A 16893-nucleotide genomic window follows, 5' to 3' on the forward strand; every position below is an offset into this window, starting at 1 on the left:
CCTTGCAGTGATGTACTTGCCATCCTCCTTTCTTTCTGATTCTCCAGTGCTCCCTGCTTTGCCCCTGCTCCGTGTCAGCCTCCTCCCCGCCTGTTCCCACACCCGCGCTCCTCTGTCCCTGTCCCCTGATTGTTGTTTTCTACTCCACTTCTCTCATCTCTCTTTTCTGTCATTCATTTCTTTGTGCTGTCTCCTGCCTTTATTTCTCTTCATCTCTTACCCTCACTGCTATGAGTAAAATTATTTAATTTGAAAAATAAATACTTGCTTTTCCTTAAGCAGCATTTCCAGTAAAATTTTGCTTCTACAACTCTTATTTATATTAGTTTGTGTGAATTTATATTGTTGTGTGCTACAAACAGTATTATTGAGGAGTCTCTTCAGAAGCAGTTATTTAACTTGGTGTCATAGACAAATGAAAATAACATATATTACCAAAAATTGTCTATGTATATAATAGCACAATAAAAAAACGACTTTCAGTGTAACATATGTACATTCTGTCATCCTTTTTGTGGATATATGGAATGGAAGTACGTTTATCAAGTAAAAGGAATAATGTAAAACATTTATTTCATCCTCCAACAGTTTCGATTATGCAGAACATGAAAATATTTCATGTAACAGGTCAATAATCACACCATGTCAAAATTAATATTCTTCGCAACTAAAGAACACTAAAGGATTTATATCAACCTAATAGCCTGTGAGTGGTCACTTCTTTCAGTGCATTGTGCACACTGGTACCTGGAATGGTCTCAGGACAGCACCTTAGGGGTGGGGAAACTGAACTGGAACTCGATGGACGAGAGGGGCCAGGAGAAACCCCTCCCCACCCCCCAGCTCCAGGCCACATTGTGAGGTGGGGTAGAGAGCCTGCTGCCCCCCAGGGGGCTGTGCACACAGAGTCCCAGAGGGTGGAGGGATGGGGAGAACTGGGGTCCTGGTCATTCCAGAAGGTTCTGGGGGCAGCAGGAAAGCTTGGGGACCCAGGGACCCGGCTGGTAACTGATAACCAGCCCAGGAGCTCTAGCTGTGCCAGTGGGCGATTGTTTCCCCATTTGTTTTATATACTTTGTTTCGCCTCCGGTCAGCCTTCCCTTGTCCTGTCCAGCGCCTTCTGCTCAGCGCCTCCTTCTACCCACACCTGTGAAATTCTCACTTTTGTCCTATTTCTCATATTGCGTGTCCATCATTGTCGGTGTCCTGCTGCGCACCCCGCCCCCCTTAGTGCTGGGAGGCCGCCCCCTCCGTCAGTGTCCCCCCCGCACCTCCCCTCCCCCGCACCCCCTGCTCCCAGGCTCGGCCTCTCATGTGATGCGCTGCGTCTCAGGGAGATTTTCAGTTCCTGTTTCCCTCTTCCCCTCTCCGTCTCTGATGCGTGTACTTCGTCCCCTCTATCGTCTTAATATTCACTGCTTTTTATTTCTTAATCAATTAGTACATCAATCATTCAGTTTTTCATGTTTTTACCTTCCGGTTTTTAATTCCTTTTGTCCCTTTTTGCAAATTAACTACTTTTCTTAATTCATGTATTATTTTTCCTGTCTAAAATATTTTGAAATTCTTCTTTAGTAATATTCAATTATATTCTTCTAATTTTTTCTGTATTGTTTCAGTCTCACCTTGCCTTCTCTTGTTTCTGTTCCTGGCACCTTTCATTTTTGTGTTTCTATCACGCATTCCAATTTCCCCCTCCTCTATTTTGTGTTTTCATGACTGCTTGTTCACTTGAAATTTTGATTTTTAATTCATTTCTCCATTTGTTTCCCTATATGGTAATAACTAACACTCTTTACTTTCTACTGTTTTTGTTTAAAAATTCATTTTAATCTCCACTTTCCATTGCTTTGTCATCCTATCCCAGTCATTCTTAGAAGTACTTCCTGATATTTAAATTACACAAGATTTTTTCCTTTTGAGTTTTAAGATTTGTGTCTCATCCTACTGGTGTAGGTTTATTCCTCTACCCTCTTAGGTTCGATATGTGGACCTGAAAATTCAACGGAAAACAGATTAGGAGAAAAAAGTCCAAGATGTATCCACATGCATAAGGGAGCTCACAAAAATTAACTCTAAATGGCTAAATGTAGGAGCTTATATTATCCTACTTCAGTAAGGAAAGGGAGAAGGTCCTTCTGTGGGAAGAGCAATGTGTTTACAGGGGAACAAACAGGTGAGACATTTTGTGATCAGCATTGTTTATGCATGTGCAGCAGTATTTTCCATCTTTTCATGGCTGTAAAACTTCCCCAGGGAAAGCCATTTATGACAGTTTCCTTAGGACGTTTCTGCACTCAGTAAGATAAGGAAGCTCCTAGAAGACCTTTTTCCACATCTGTTGAATCTCAAGTATCTTTAGCTTAAAATAACCTTCATTGAACTCCAAGGGTCCCATTTAACTCCAATCATACCTAAATGTTCTCACTGAAATTTCTTCCAAAAACAAATACTTTTGGAAAATTACTCACTTTTAGTTTATTTTTATTTAAGTATAGTTAAGATACAATATTATATTGGTTTCAAATGCACAGCATAGTGAATCAACAGCTATATACATGATTAAATCCTCACCCCACTAGTGTAGTCATTTATTTTGCTTTCCTAATCTCCTCCATTTCATGCTTCTAATTTATTCTGACAGATGTACATGCTGATTTTTTTCTATTTCTTGTCAGGCTTCACTTTTTCCATAATCCTTTCTTTGCATTTGTGCCTCTTTTCTTCGCACCCGTTTGTCTATCGTCTTGCTGCCCCACTGGTGATTTTTCTCTCAGCCCCTCTTTCTCTTTAGCTGATTTCCCTGCTGGGATGGCCCTGCCTTCATCCTCCTGTTCTATTCGTAGTATCACTCTGCCTTCATATTTATTGTCCTTCTCTTTCTTTCCCTTTCCTCTTTATCTAAATATTGTCTCTGGATTTTAATTATTTTTCTCATTTTTTTCTTTCACCTCTTCCACCTACTTCCCTGTTTATATCTAACATTCTCTCCATATGCAGCCTTGATCTTCTTTTCATATTTCTTGGCTCTTCATGCTTCTTTGGTTTCAAAATTTTAGAAACAACTTGTTAGATTCACTGTAACAAAGGGTTTATATTTTGTTGGCAATGGCATGAAATTTTAAATAAGGGTGAGAACTAGCCCTTTGTGCTATTGGATATTCTGGTTTATAAATATTCGGTGTACGACTACTTATTTCTTTCTTAATATATTTTAAGTCATTTATACAATTTTATCCAAGATATTCTTGCACAAATTTAAGGTACCTCACAGTATTATTGTTACTGTAAATCCTGTATTTTCTAAAATTATGTTTTGTAAATAAGAAAATCACTTTTAAATAAATGAGCTTGTTACCTGTTATAATACATTTATTGGGAATTTTAAAATTATTTTCAGTATAGACCATCAGTGAAAAATGACGACTCCTATTTTTTGAATTCTTATCATCTTTTCTCTTCCTCAAATACAGTAAATTTATAAATTAATTAATACTCTTACATTTCTGACTTAAAAGAGAATTATATTGGATCCACGATTTATATGTTTGTCCTGTTTATTATAGCTAGCACCTTTGTATAAATTTAATGATCTTTATATTTATGCTATTCCAGGGTGTTTCATTTTTATCACAAATAGATGTTATGTATACAGGAATGTACCTTTCTCATTTACTGAGATGGTCATGTGCATTCCTAACTGCAGATGTTAATATGGGCAATTACATCAGTGGATTTACATCATGCATTTCTAGGAAAATACAAATTGTTAATGATATATCATTGCTTTTTATATTTATATATTGTAGCTTGTGCATACAGTTTATAATTATTTGTATGTATATTATATATATATATATATTACTGAGATGAAATTAACATCACATATAATTAACTACCTCAACATGCGCCATTCAGTGGCATGTAAAATTTTTGCAGTGTTGTGCAACTGCTTCCATTAATGCTTCAAGCCATTTTTTCACCCCAAAAGAAAACCCTGGATTCCCCCACACTCCTCTGACCCCCCCTCCAGTCCCTGGCAACCACATCCTCTTTCTGACTATGGACCTACGTATTGTGCAATATTCCATATGATGGAGCCATCCAATAGGGGCCTTTCTAGGTCTGGCTTCTTTCCCTTCCCTGCGGCTGCCTCTCATGCAAGTGTGGTCATGTCAGTAGCTGGCGACAGGATGGCTTGTGTGCATGGGGTCCTGATGTTTCTGTGAATGGAATGGCCCGATGTACAGTTCTGCAAGGTGGATGAAGTGTTTCTCCTAATGCTGCTCCTCCTCTGATAGGATGGGATGTTTCACATGGTCATGTCAGCAAGCCAGGAGAGCAGGCCCCACATGCAGGCACTTAACAAGACTCTGCTTGTGTCATGTTTGCTCTACAATAACTGGCCAATGCCAGTCAAAGGCCAACCCACATTCAAGCAGTGGAGAAAAAACCTCTCTTCAGTGGAGGCACAATGTCCGGTTACAATGTATCCAGGAAAGGTAAGACTTTACATGCATTTTGTAGTCAACCATGTCCTGGAATCTGCAAAAAATGAGATGTAAAAAATTGGAGGCAGGAGGTAGAGACAACTGTTTGGAGGAGTATTGCTGAAGAGGGAAGGGGACAAATCACTCAAGAGAAATGTGCAAGAAATACAGGATGTCTGCATGTTGATGCAGGAAATTTTGATACTGCACGAGAGAGGGAAGAGTAACAGAAGATCAGGTCTTGAGCAGAAAAGAGATTTCCATACTTATTACACAATAAGAAACGTGGGCAATTCATCCATAGCACTGGCGGGAAGGAGGATGTGAGCAATAACAGGGAGCAGGTTTGATGTAGTGGTGGGATGTTGTAGAAATAGCCATTTGATTGCTTTACTTTTCTAGATGAAATATGCAGTTCATTGATGGATGAATAAAAAATGTGTTATACAAATAGATATACAATGATGTATGTAATATATGTGTTATATATTACACATACACAAAATGGAATGTTTTTTGACCCTAAAGAAAGAAGTATTGTCATTTATAACAACATAGTGGCCATTATGTTAAATGAAATAAATCAGACAGATAAATACAATTACTATATGGTCTCACTTATATGTAGGCTCAAAAACTAAAAATTAGAAAACATGCCCAGAGTGGATAGAGAGAACAGCTTGGGGGCTGACAGAGCTGTGATTCAGGATGAGCAGTATGGGTGAAGGGTCAAACCTACAAACTATGATTTCATGATTTAGGGATAATATTAGATTTAAACCGGCGTAGGCTTTTTGCATGGCAAGAAATATGAAGTAGTAAAAAAATCAATAAAATCAGACATTTTTGCAGGAAGTGATTGTAATGCTGGATTGTGGAAGTATAAGTAAGGAGGAGAGGCTATTGAGCACAGATCAATGTTTTGAAGCCTTGGGTGATGTGAAAGTAATTTTTCAGTCAGAGATTAGATAGAGTTAAGCTGGAAATAGCTGCTCATAGGACAATGAGATGCGTAAACGTGAAATATAATGTTTACACTGGACCCATGAAGAACACTGGGTCAGATGCCCCAATTCTTCATGTAGTCGAAAATCCACATAACTCTAGACTTCCCTGAAACTTTGTTCATAGCCTACTGTTCACTGGAAGCCTTACCAATAATATATAAATAGTCGAGTCACATATTTTGTATGTTATATGTAAAATAAACTGTAGTCTTACAATAAAGCAAGCTAGAGAGAAATGTTATTAAGAAAATCATAATGAAGAAAAAATACATCTACAGTACTGTACAATATTTATCACTGCCATAGTTTATGTCATCTGTTTAGAAGGTGAATCAATCATCTGTTAATATTTACATCAATAGTACCTTTTTTTGTATCATTAATATACAGTTACATGAGCAACATTGTGGTTACTAGATTCCTCCCATTATTAAGTACCCACCGCATACCCCATTACAGTCACTGTCCATCAGCATAGTAAGATGCTTTGGAATCACTACTTGTCTTCTCTGTGCTATACTGCCTTCCCCGTGGCCCCCCACTACATTATGAGTGCTAATTGTAATGCCCCTTATTCCCCTTCGCCTTCCCTTCCACACACCACCCCCAGCCCCTTTCCCTTTGGCAACTGTTAGTCCATTCTTGGGTTCTGTGAGTCTGCTGCTGCTTTGTTCCTTCAGTTTTTGCTTTGTTCTTATGCTCCACAGATGAGTGAAATCATTTGGTACTTGGCTTTCTCCACGTGGCTTATTTCCTGTGCATAATACCCTCTCGCTCCATCAATGTTGTTGCAAATGGTAGATTTGTTTCCTTCTTATGGCTGAATAATATTTCATTGCATATATTCTTCTTTATCCATTCATCTACTGATAGACACTTAGGTTGCTTCCATTTCTTGGCTATTGTAAATAGTGGTGTAATAAACATATGGGTGCATATGTCATTTTGAGAATGGGAAACTGCATTCATAGGTTAAATTCCCAGGAGTGGAATTCCTGGGTCAAATGGTCTTTGTACTTTTAGTTTTTTGAAGAACCTCCATACTGCTTTCCACAATGGTTGAACTAGTTTACATTCCCACCAGCAGTGTAGGAGGGTTCCCCTTTCTCCGCATCCTCACCAGCATTTGTTGTTCCTATTCTTTTCTATGTTGGCCATCCTAACTGTCATAAGGTGATATTTCATTGTGCCTTTAATTTGCATTACCCTGATGATTAGCAATGTGGAGCATCTTTTCATGTGCCTGTTGGCCATGTGGATTTCTTCTTTGGAGAAGTGTCTGTTCATAACTTCTATCCATTTTTTAATAGGGTTATTTGCTTTTTGGGTGTTGAGGCATATGAGTTCTTTACATATTTTGGATGTTCACCACTTGTCAGATATGTCATTTACAAATATTTTCTCCCATACTGTAGGATGCCTTTTTGTTCTACTGATAGTGTCCTTTGCTGTACAGAAGTTTTTAGCATGAGATGGTCCCATTTGTTCATTTTCTATTTTGTTCCTCTTCCTCTAGGAGATGCAGCCAGGAAAAGGTTGCTCATGTTTATATTCAAGCCATCTTTGCGTATGTTTTCTTCTAAGAGTTTTATCATTTCATGACTTACATTCAGGACTTTGATCCATTTTGAGTTTACTTTTGTGTATGGGGTTAGAAAATAATTCAGTTTCATTCTCTTAGATGTAGATGTCCAGTTTTGCCAACACCAGCTGTTGAAGAGGCTGTCATTTCCCCATTGTATGTCCATGGCTCCTTTATCATATATTAATTGACCATATAAGCTTGGGTTTATTTCTGGGCTCTCTACTCTGTTCCATTGGTCTACATCTATAGTATCTTATATGACACAAAACAATGTAGATTTCTACATATCACTATCACAAGACATAAAAATGAGAAGTTCATGTTTATTTACAGGTATCATGATTCACCCACTAATCACACAGAGGCAGCAACATGCTTCCGTTCTGGCAGCTGTCAGTGATCAATACAACTGCTTCATGGTTGCCTCATATGCACACTTATGAGGGGTCATTATAAAGTGTTTATGGCATACAGTATTATAGTCACACTCGTAATACAGTATTAGAAACATTGTTACATATTTAAAGAATCACTTACCTGTGATTACAGGTTGATGCACAGTTTCTTCAATCCTGAGAGAGACAGAAAAGCAAACTGTACAGTAACGTATTTCTTTGAAGACAATGTGTTAGAACAGTAGGAAAATTAAACCTTTATTAACTTTATATTAAATACCACTCGCCTCCTGTCTATGTAAGGACGGGCTCTGCACGCCATGCAAGTCTCACATGATGATGATGATGCAAAAAGGTGTCACTCAGTTCCTGCTGCCCAGTGATTACACTTTCACACTGAGACACTCACATACACATAGCAGACGTTTATCAACCATAGGGCATGAGGAGTATTTACTAGTAAGTGGAAGTGGATCATCAAGAAGGTCCGCACCCTCCTTGTCTTCCCGCTGAGCAGGCTGCGGAGGAGGAGGGGTTGGTCCCGCTGCCTCAGGGGTGGCAGAGGCGCAAGAGGCGGAGGAGGTGGAAGGGGAGGCAGGGCAGGCAGGCACACACGGTGTGGCTTTAGGGAAACATACCATGATTTCTGTCCAACTCTTTTGCTCTTCATTTCTCTTCATTTCTCTTCATTTCTATATGGTGCCAATCCTTCCCCTGCCCGTATCATGGAAGAGCCCGTGTCATAAAGGAAGTCAAGGGCAGTCTTGAAGATTCAGAACCCTTTTTCCAGATTTCTAATGTCAATTTGTCTTCCGGCTCTGCCTCTTCCGTGTCTCGTTCCTCCTCGTCCGGCACTGGCTCGGAAGCACTCATGCATCAGGTTGTCATCTGCTAATTCCTCAGGTGTGGTGTCTACCAGCTTTTGAATATCTCCGAGATCCCTGACTTGAAATCTTTCACACACACACCCTCCCACCTTTTCGCACGTCCACAGCCTCCTTCGTGATTCCCTTCTTTGGCTCCGTTGTAAATTCTATGGTGTCATGCTCAACATCCGGACACAATTTTCCTCAGCAAGAATTTTTGGTTTGGACTTAAGGGCTTTCATATCTTTTTCTATAACAATGGCGCCTTCAATGGTGTAATCCTTCCAGACTTTAATGATGTGTGATGCTCTCTATATTGGGGTTCTCTTCAATATACTGACAATCCTTTCCACAGAGTACCATGCGAAGTGATCCTTAGAGGTTCCGGTGACTTCCCTAACTAGAGGCTGAATTAGAGATATTGTGTTTGGGGGCAAGTAGGAAACTTTGACACCGGTGTTGACCTACTGGGGCTTTGGGTGGTCAGGGGCATTATTCAACATCAAAAGAACTTTAAAGGGCAGTCCCTTAGTGGGAAGGTACTTCCTGACTTCAGGAACAGCCCATCAGTGGAAACAATCCAGAAGTATTCCCATTGTCCAGGCCTTGTTTTTGTATAACTAAATCCTGGTGGCTGTTGTTCATCTTTTCCCCTCTTGGTTCACTGGTTAGTGGATTTATACATAACAGCAGTCCTTATCACAGACGTGTACAAGAGAGTGGAGTCAGCCTATCCCTTCCAGCCTTAAATCCTGGTGCTTCCTTCTCTTCCTTGCTAATACTTGTCCTTTGTGGCTTTTCCCCCCAGAACAGGCACTTTCATCTGCATTAGAAACCTGTTCAGATATCCTTTCTCCTCTGTGATTTCCTTCGTGGTGTCTGGGAACTCATCTGCTGCCTGTAACTGGCAGAACCTGCTTCTCCTGTTGATATTTTTAAATCCAAACAAAATTATCAAACCATCATTTCCTGGCATAATATTCTCCAGCTTTAGCTCTTTCACTTTATTTTTGCTGTAAGTTGTCATATGATGACTTTGTGGGGTTTTTTCCCTCAAATCATATTACAGTCTATAAGGATGACTTTCATATGGCAATCCTGTACCCGCACAAAAGCTGCATTTTCAATATGAGGTTAAAAGTCAGTTCACAAAAAGTGCTAGTTTTTGCACTTGCTGGAACAGCTGTGGCAAAGTCTCATGAAATTCCTCCTCTTTTTTTTTTTTTACAATAGTCTTACACTGGGGTTATTTACCTTGAAATGCTGGCCACCTGAGCCACAGACCTCTATCAGCAGTGCATATTAAACAATCCAATTTTTTCTTGCAATATTATGACTTTTGTCTGTTGAGTGCTTCCAGCATCACTATGGCACTTCTTAGGGTCCGTGGTGTTATTCAAAGTTTACAGTATTGCAGTAAACATCATGAACAATACATAAGAACCACATGAGAAAAAGAATCCCTTTGTACTGTGATACATAATTTCCTGGAGAGATGAACTGCCGACAAGGATGCGATGAGCATCACCTGGTGCTTTTGGAGGATATTCCCAACAGTTGAGGTCATCTCAACAGAAACAGGAGGTGGCAAAGAAATTATTACCGTGTTACAATAGGCTCTACAGTTGATTGTAAGCAGTTTTTATTTAATACTCTCTATTTATGTTTGTAATGTAATTGTAATTACAATATGTCATCTCTATGTTTATTTACATTTCTTTTGACTGTGGATGGCATGAGGTATGGGGTGTGGCTCTGTGCTTACATTTTAATAAATTTTAACTCTTAATAATAGATTTGTGTATAATTATGGTAGTCAATGATAAAATATGCTGATACCTATTTATATTTCATGCATTAATGATACATATTTACTCATTTTTTCATATATTTCATGGTGATGCAGTACATCTGCAAGGTTTTGAAATTGTCAGAAATCTTAACCAATTTTTCTGATATACTTCTTGAAGACAATCCATGTGTAACCGAACCCACACAGTTCAAACTTGTGTTGCTCAAGTGCCAACTGTACAATATTGATCATGACAACTACTAGTATTTGAGCAAGAGAAAGAGTGGATGAGGTGGGGGGACAAGAGTGTGGGAAGAGAGGAGACCACAAGTGTGAGAGGTGAGGGCATCGCACAGATGGTCAGCATGCAGACAAGTTATAAAAAACCCTACAGAGGTTGGGCTGGGGAGAGTCACAGGGAGTCAGGAGCTATAGAGGGAATGTCTTGGTGTCAGCAGATTATTTTGCAAAGACAGTGGTGGGTGTTGTGGACTGATGACAAGAGTTTCAAAGCTGGAGTGACGGAGGACTAGCTGGAAGTGCTGGGGATCAAAGAGGACATTCCCAGTAGGGGCTTGAAGGAATAAGAAGCTTGAGAGAGAAAGAATCCACTAAAAGAGTTGTAGGGAAGCAGTGACTTCAGGGTAGAGCAAAAGATTAAGTGCATTTTCAGAGCAGAGATGGAGGATGCAGTGTCTGACCTGTGAGCTGATCTGATATGCATTGTGTCCGCTGGAAACATCTAGGAGTTGGAAAGAGTGAGAGAAAGGGTCAGGAAAAGGAGGTTACAGAATCAGGATGCACGTGTGACTCTGGGGATGGGTCTTCCTCTGGTGAGTGACAACAATCGTTATGCATGTCATGTACAGTACAAATGTTATAATAATATGCATTGAAATCCCTTAATAACATTTTGTTGCTCATGACAGAATTGAAATGCACTCTAATAACATTCAGAATGTATATGTACAACTTAAATAGAATCTATATAAATCCAAAATATTGTTTCTAATAAATAAATTTGTTCTTCAAGAAATTGAAATTCTTTCTCATAAAACAGATGACAGTAATGTTTTTATAAACAAGGCATGTCTCGTAATTCTTTGAAGACAAAGTGTTAGAACAGTAGAAAAATTAAACCCTTATTAACTTTATATTAAATACCACTCGCCTCCTGTCTATGTAAGGACGGGCTCTGCACGCCATGCAAGTCTCACATGATGATGATGATGATGCAAAAAGGTGTCACTCAGTTCCTGCTGCCCAGTGATTACACTTTCACACTGAGACACTCACATACACATAGCAGACGTTTATCAACCATAGGGCATGAGGAGTATTTACTAGTAAGTGGAAGTGGATCATCAAGAAGGTCCGCACCCTCCTTGTCTTCCCGCTGAGCAGGCTGCGGAGGAGGAGGGGTTGGTCCCGCTGCCTCAGGGGTGGCAGAGGCGCAAGAGGCGGAGGAGGTGGAAGGGGAGGCAGGGCAGGCAGGCACACACGGTGTGGCTTTAGGGAAACATACCATGATTTCTGTCCAACTCTTTTGCCTCTTCATTTCTCTGAAAGTGTTTCTATATGGTGCCAATCCTTCCCCTGCCCGTATCATGGAAGAGCCCGTGTCATAAAGGAAGTCAAGGGCAGTCTTGAAGATTCAGAACCCTTTTTCCAGATTTCTAACGTCAATTTGTCTTCCGGCTCTGCCTCTTCCGTGTCTCGTTCCTCCTCGTCCGGCACTGGCTCGGAAGCACTCATGCATCAGGTTGTCATCTGCTAATTCCTCAGGTGTGGTGTCTACCAGCTTTTGAATATCTCCGAGATCCCTGACTTGAAATCTTTCACACACACACCCTCCCACCTTTTCGCACGTCCACAGCCTCCTTCGTGATTCCCTTCTTTGGCTCCGTTGTAAATTCTATGGTGTCATGCTCAACATCCGGACACAATTTTCCTCAGCAGGAATTTTTGGTTTGGACTTAAGGGCTTTCATATCTTTTTCTATAATAATGGTGCCTTCAATGGTGTAATCCTTCCAGACTTTGATGATGTGTGATGCTCTCTATATTGGGGTTCTCTTCAATATACTGACAATCCTTTCCACAAAGTACCATGCGAAGTGATTCTTAGAGGTTCCGGTGACTTCCCTAACTAGAGGCTGAATTAGAGACATTGTGTTTGGGGGCAAGTAGGAAACTTTGACACCGGTGTTGACCTACTGGGACTCTGGGTGGCCAGAGGCATTATTCAACGGCAAAAGAACTTTAAAGGGCAGTCCCTTAGTGGGAAGGTACTTCCGGACTTCAGGAACAGCCCATCAGTGGAAACAATCCAGAAGTATTCCCATTGTCCAGGCCTTGTTTTTGTATAACTAAATCCTGGTGGCTGTTGTTCATCTTTTCCCCTCTTGGTTCACTGGTTAATGGATTTATACATAACAGCAGTCCTTATCACAGACGTGTACAAGAGAGTGGAGTCAGCCTATCCCTTCCAGCCTTAAATCCTGGTGCTTCCTTCTCTTCCTTGCTAATACTTGTCCTTTGTGGCTTTTCCCCCCAGAACAGGCACTTTCATCTGCATTAGAAACCTGTTCAGATATCCTTTCTCCTCTGTGATTTCCTTCATAGTGTCTGGGAACTCACCTGTTGCCTCCTCACTGGCAGAAGCTGCTTCTCCTGTTGATATTTTTAAAGCCGAACAAAACTATCAAACCATCATTTGCTGGGCACTACATTCTCTGCTTATCTTTTTCACTTTTCTTTTGATTTATGTTGTCATATATGACTTTGTGGGTTTTTGTCGTAAATCATATTAGAGTCTATATGAATGTCTTTCTTATCCAATTCTATACCTGCACAAAAGCTGCATTTTCAGTATGAGGTAACAAGGTAGTTCAGATAAAGTGCTCGTTTTTTGCACTCTCTAGGGCACCAGAGGAAAAATCTTCATGAATTTCCTCCTCGTTTTTTTTACAATGGTCCTAACGCTGCTGCTACTTACCTTCAAATGCGGGGCAACTTCAGCTGAAGACCTCAGTCAACAGTGCATATTAAACAATCCAGCTTCTTCTTGCAATATCATGACTTTTGTCTTTTAGTTGAGTGATTCCAGCATCAATATGGCACTTTGTAGTGTCCGTGATGTTATTCAGATTTTACAGTATTGCCCTAAACTTTGAACAATACATGAGAACCACAAGAGATCGCTTTTTACTGTGATGCATAATTTCCTGGAGAGATGAACTGCCCACAAGGACGCGATGAGCATCACCTGGTGTTTACAGAGGATATTCCCAATAGTTGAGGTCACCTCAACAGAGACAGGAGGTAGCAAGGAAATTATTACCGTGTTACAATGGACTCTACAGTTGATTGTAAGCAGTTTTTATTTAGTATTCTCTGTTCATTTACATTTGTAATGTAATTGTAATTACAACATATCATCTCTGTATTTGTTTCCATTTCTCTTGACTGTGGATGGCACCATGTATGGGTTGTGGTTCTGTGCTTATGTTTTGATAAATTTTAACTCAATAATTGATTTGTATATATACTATGGTAGTAAGTGATAAAATAAACGGGTACCTGTATTTCATGCATGAAAGACACATATTTACTCATTTTTTCATATGTTTCATGACTATGCGGTACATCTGCAAGGTTTTCAAATTGTCACAAATCTTAAAAATTTTTTCTGACATACTTGTTAAAGACAATCCATGTGTAACTGAAACACCACAGTGTAAGCCTTTGTTGCTCAAGTGCCAACTGTACAATATTGATCATGACAATACTTCTTGAAGACAATCCATGTGTAACCGAACCCACACAGTTCAAACTTGTGTTGCTCAAGTGCCAACTGTACAATATTGATCATGACAACTACTAGTATTTGAGCAAGAGAAATGTGTGAGATGACATGGGGGAACAAGAGTGTTGGCAGACAGGAGACCACAAGTGTGAGAGGTGAGGGCATTGCGCAGATGGTCTGCATGCAGACAAGTTATCAAAAACCCTACAGAGTTTGGGCTGGGGAGAGTCACAGGGAGTGAGGAGCTATAGAGCGGAGTGACTTGGTGTCAGCAGATTATTTTGCAAGGACAGTGGTGGGTGTTGTGGACTGATGACAAGAGTTTCAAAGCTGGAGTGATGGGAGACTAGCTGGAAGTGCTGGAGATCAAAGAAGACATTCCCAGTAGAGGCTTGAAGGGATAAGAATCTTGAGAGAGAAAGAATCCACTAAAAGAGTTGTAGGGAAGCAGTGACTTCAGGATAGAGCGAAAGATTAAGTGCATTTTCAGAGCAGAGATGGAGGATGCAGTGTCTGACCTGTGAGCTGATCTGATATGCATTGTGTCCGCTGGAAACATCTAGGAGTTGGAAAGAGTGAGAGAAAGGGTCAGGAAAAGGAGGTTACAGAATCAGGATGCACGTGTGACTCTGGGGATGGGTCTTCCTCTGGTGAGTGACAACAATCGTTATGCATGTCATGTACAGTACAAATGTTATAATAATATGCATTGAAATCCCTTAATAACATTTTGTTGCTCATGACAGAATTGAAGTGCACTCTAATAACATTCAGAATGTATATGTACTACTTAAATAGAATCTATATAAATCCAAAATATTGTTTCTAATGAATGAATTTGTTCTTCAAGAAATTCAAATTATTTCTCATAAAATAGATTACAGTAATGTTTTTATAAACAAGGCATGTCTCATCTCAACCCAAGTAGTCCCTTGAAGTAACAATAATCCTGACATATGCCTCTAGAGCTAATTCATTTTCTGCCTATTGTTACAGGCCATTTGCTCATCCTACTGAAGAGTGACCACAACTCATGTACTCTCTAAAAAACCCTGTTATTTCCCTCAAGACTACCAACCATTTTATGCTCCTTTTAAGACTGTGCATTAGTACATCTAAGAAGAAGCCAATGAAAGCAATAGTTTCAAATGCTGTTATTTTGGGAATATTCTTTCTCTCTCTATTTGTAATTGGTTTAATTGGGAATACATTGTTACTTGTGTTACAAATTAATACCCTCTTATTTCAGCTCCGCACAAAGAAGCCTATAGACTGGATACTCATGCACTTAACCTTAGCTAATATCCTCAAAATTGTTTGCACTGGGATTCCAGAAATAATACATTCCTTTGGAATAAGAAATTTTTTGGATGACGCTGGTTGTAAGGCAGTGCTCTACATATACAGAGTCACCAGGGGTCTTTCCCTCTGTACGATGTCCTTCCTGAGTATATTTCAGGCTGTAATGATCACTCCCAGCAACTCCAGGTGGGCGTGGCTAAAACCCAAAATTTCCACATGCGTTTTTCCTGCCTTATTTGTTTTTTATATATCCAACATGCTGATCTACATCCGGGTCATCATAACCACTGTGTCCCCCTACAACACCACTGAAGCTGTGAAAAGTTACACTGTGACATACTGTAGTGGAAGAGATTCTGATAAGCTTGGGACAGCTGTGTTTCTGGGAATCATGGCAATAGAAGATGCCTTGTGTGTGTTCCTCATGATCTGGACCAGTGTGTACATAGTGAGGCTCCTCTTCACACACCGCAGGACAGTCCAGCACATCCACAAGAAAAGCCTTTGCCCACGAGCCTCTCCTGAAACCAAAGCCACCCGCATGATCCTGGTACTGCTGAGCTGCTTTGCTGTCTTTTACTGGACCAACAGCTGCCTTACTATTTATATAAGTTATAGACATGATGTACAAGGATTGGAGAATATTACAGTTTTATTCGCCTCTTGTTATCCAGCAATCTGTCCTTTTGTGCTGATCAAAAATAAAAATAGAAAACCACTTCTGACCTGTGCCTTTGAAAAAATGAACAAATCCTCTCCAGAATTTCCCTCAAAGGCTTGATATCTTCCCACAATTCTCTGACACAAAGGGTAGGTGAATAGAATATCCTACCCCACAATTTTAGGAAGGTAAAATTCTGCAAAACTATTAATAATTTTTATTATGGAAATTCCTTAAGCCATCCCGCTTAGTGAACATACAGAGATAAATTATAAGGCTCATAGATAAAACATAGAGAAGACAGTTCCACCTGGAAGGGACACTCTTTTACCTTTCCTACAAACATTCCCAAGAATTCATACATAATTCTCAAAAAATTTCTCAGGAATCCATTATGTTTATTTGGATGTCTGTATTTTTAAGAGATCTTCTCTAATGTGCTATATCCATGGGTTCAATTCCCGTTAACTAAGTTGGAGGATTATGCTTGATAGATTCATTTGAAAAAATGGTTTGATACCTGCAGTGTTATATAGTTCAGACCTTAAAGTCAGTACTTGAGTTTACTACATGGTGTCAATCATATCTGGTTTATTCATAGAAAGTGATAAAAGTTTAAATTTAAGCAAACTTCCCTTGCCCCATGAATAATAATACAGTGTCCCTAAAACACAGATGTATTATTCATCCTATTTTACTTTATGAAATCCACACTTTATTCTCCATATGTAGAGCTTTGCACCTGTTTGCATCAAAGGAAGTGTTTCACAATTTACATTATGTTTTTAAGATACACTTTTGTGTCAACGAATATTTGTATCTCTGTAGTTTTCCATTTTTATGAAATAAATTTGGCAATTCTCATATATCACAATATTACATATTGGAAAACCTGAAAATTATGCTACAAAATGGCTAAAATTCTCAATAAAATATTTTTATTCTTTAAGAACCATGCTTAAACAGATATAAGGTGAACTTTGGATTA

At 39.5% G+C, this 16893-nt stretch overlaps 1 protein-coding gene across 1 annotated transcript; it reads left to right on the forward strand.

Annotated features, from left to right (window-relative positions):
• The first annotated feature begins 14948 nt into the window (after window positions 1–14948).
• Window positions 14949–16025, forward strand: LOC118969048 (vomeronasal type-1 receptor 4-like). The gene has a single exon (XM_037002050.2). The coding sequence runs from the start codon at window positions 14976–14978 to the stop codon at window positions 16023–16025; it is 1050 nt and encodes a 349-aa protein (XP_036857945.2). The 5' UTR covers window positions 14949–14975.
• The last annotated feature ends 868 nt before the right edge of the window (window positions 16026–16893 follow it).

This window comes from Manis javanica, chromosome 14, assembly GCF_040802235.1.
Source record: "Manis javanica isolate MJ-LG chromosome 14, MJ_LKY, whole genome shotgun sequence".
NCBI lineage: Eukaryota > Metazoa > Chordata > Mammalia > Pholidota > Manidae > Manis > Manis javanica.

Excerpts from the sequence above, each read along its gene's own strand:
- LOC118969048 (XM_037002050.2), top strand. The coding sequence starts at position 14,976 with ATGTACTCTCTAAAAAACCCTGTTATTTCCCTCAAGACTACCAACCAT.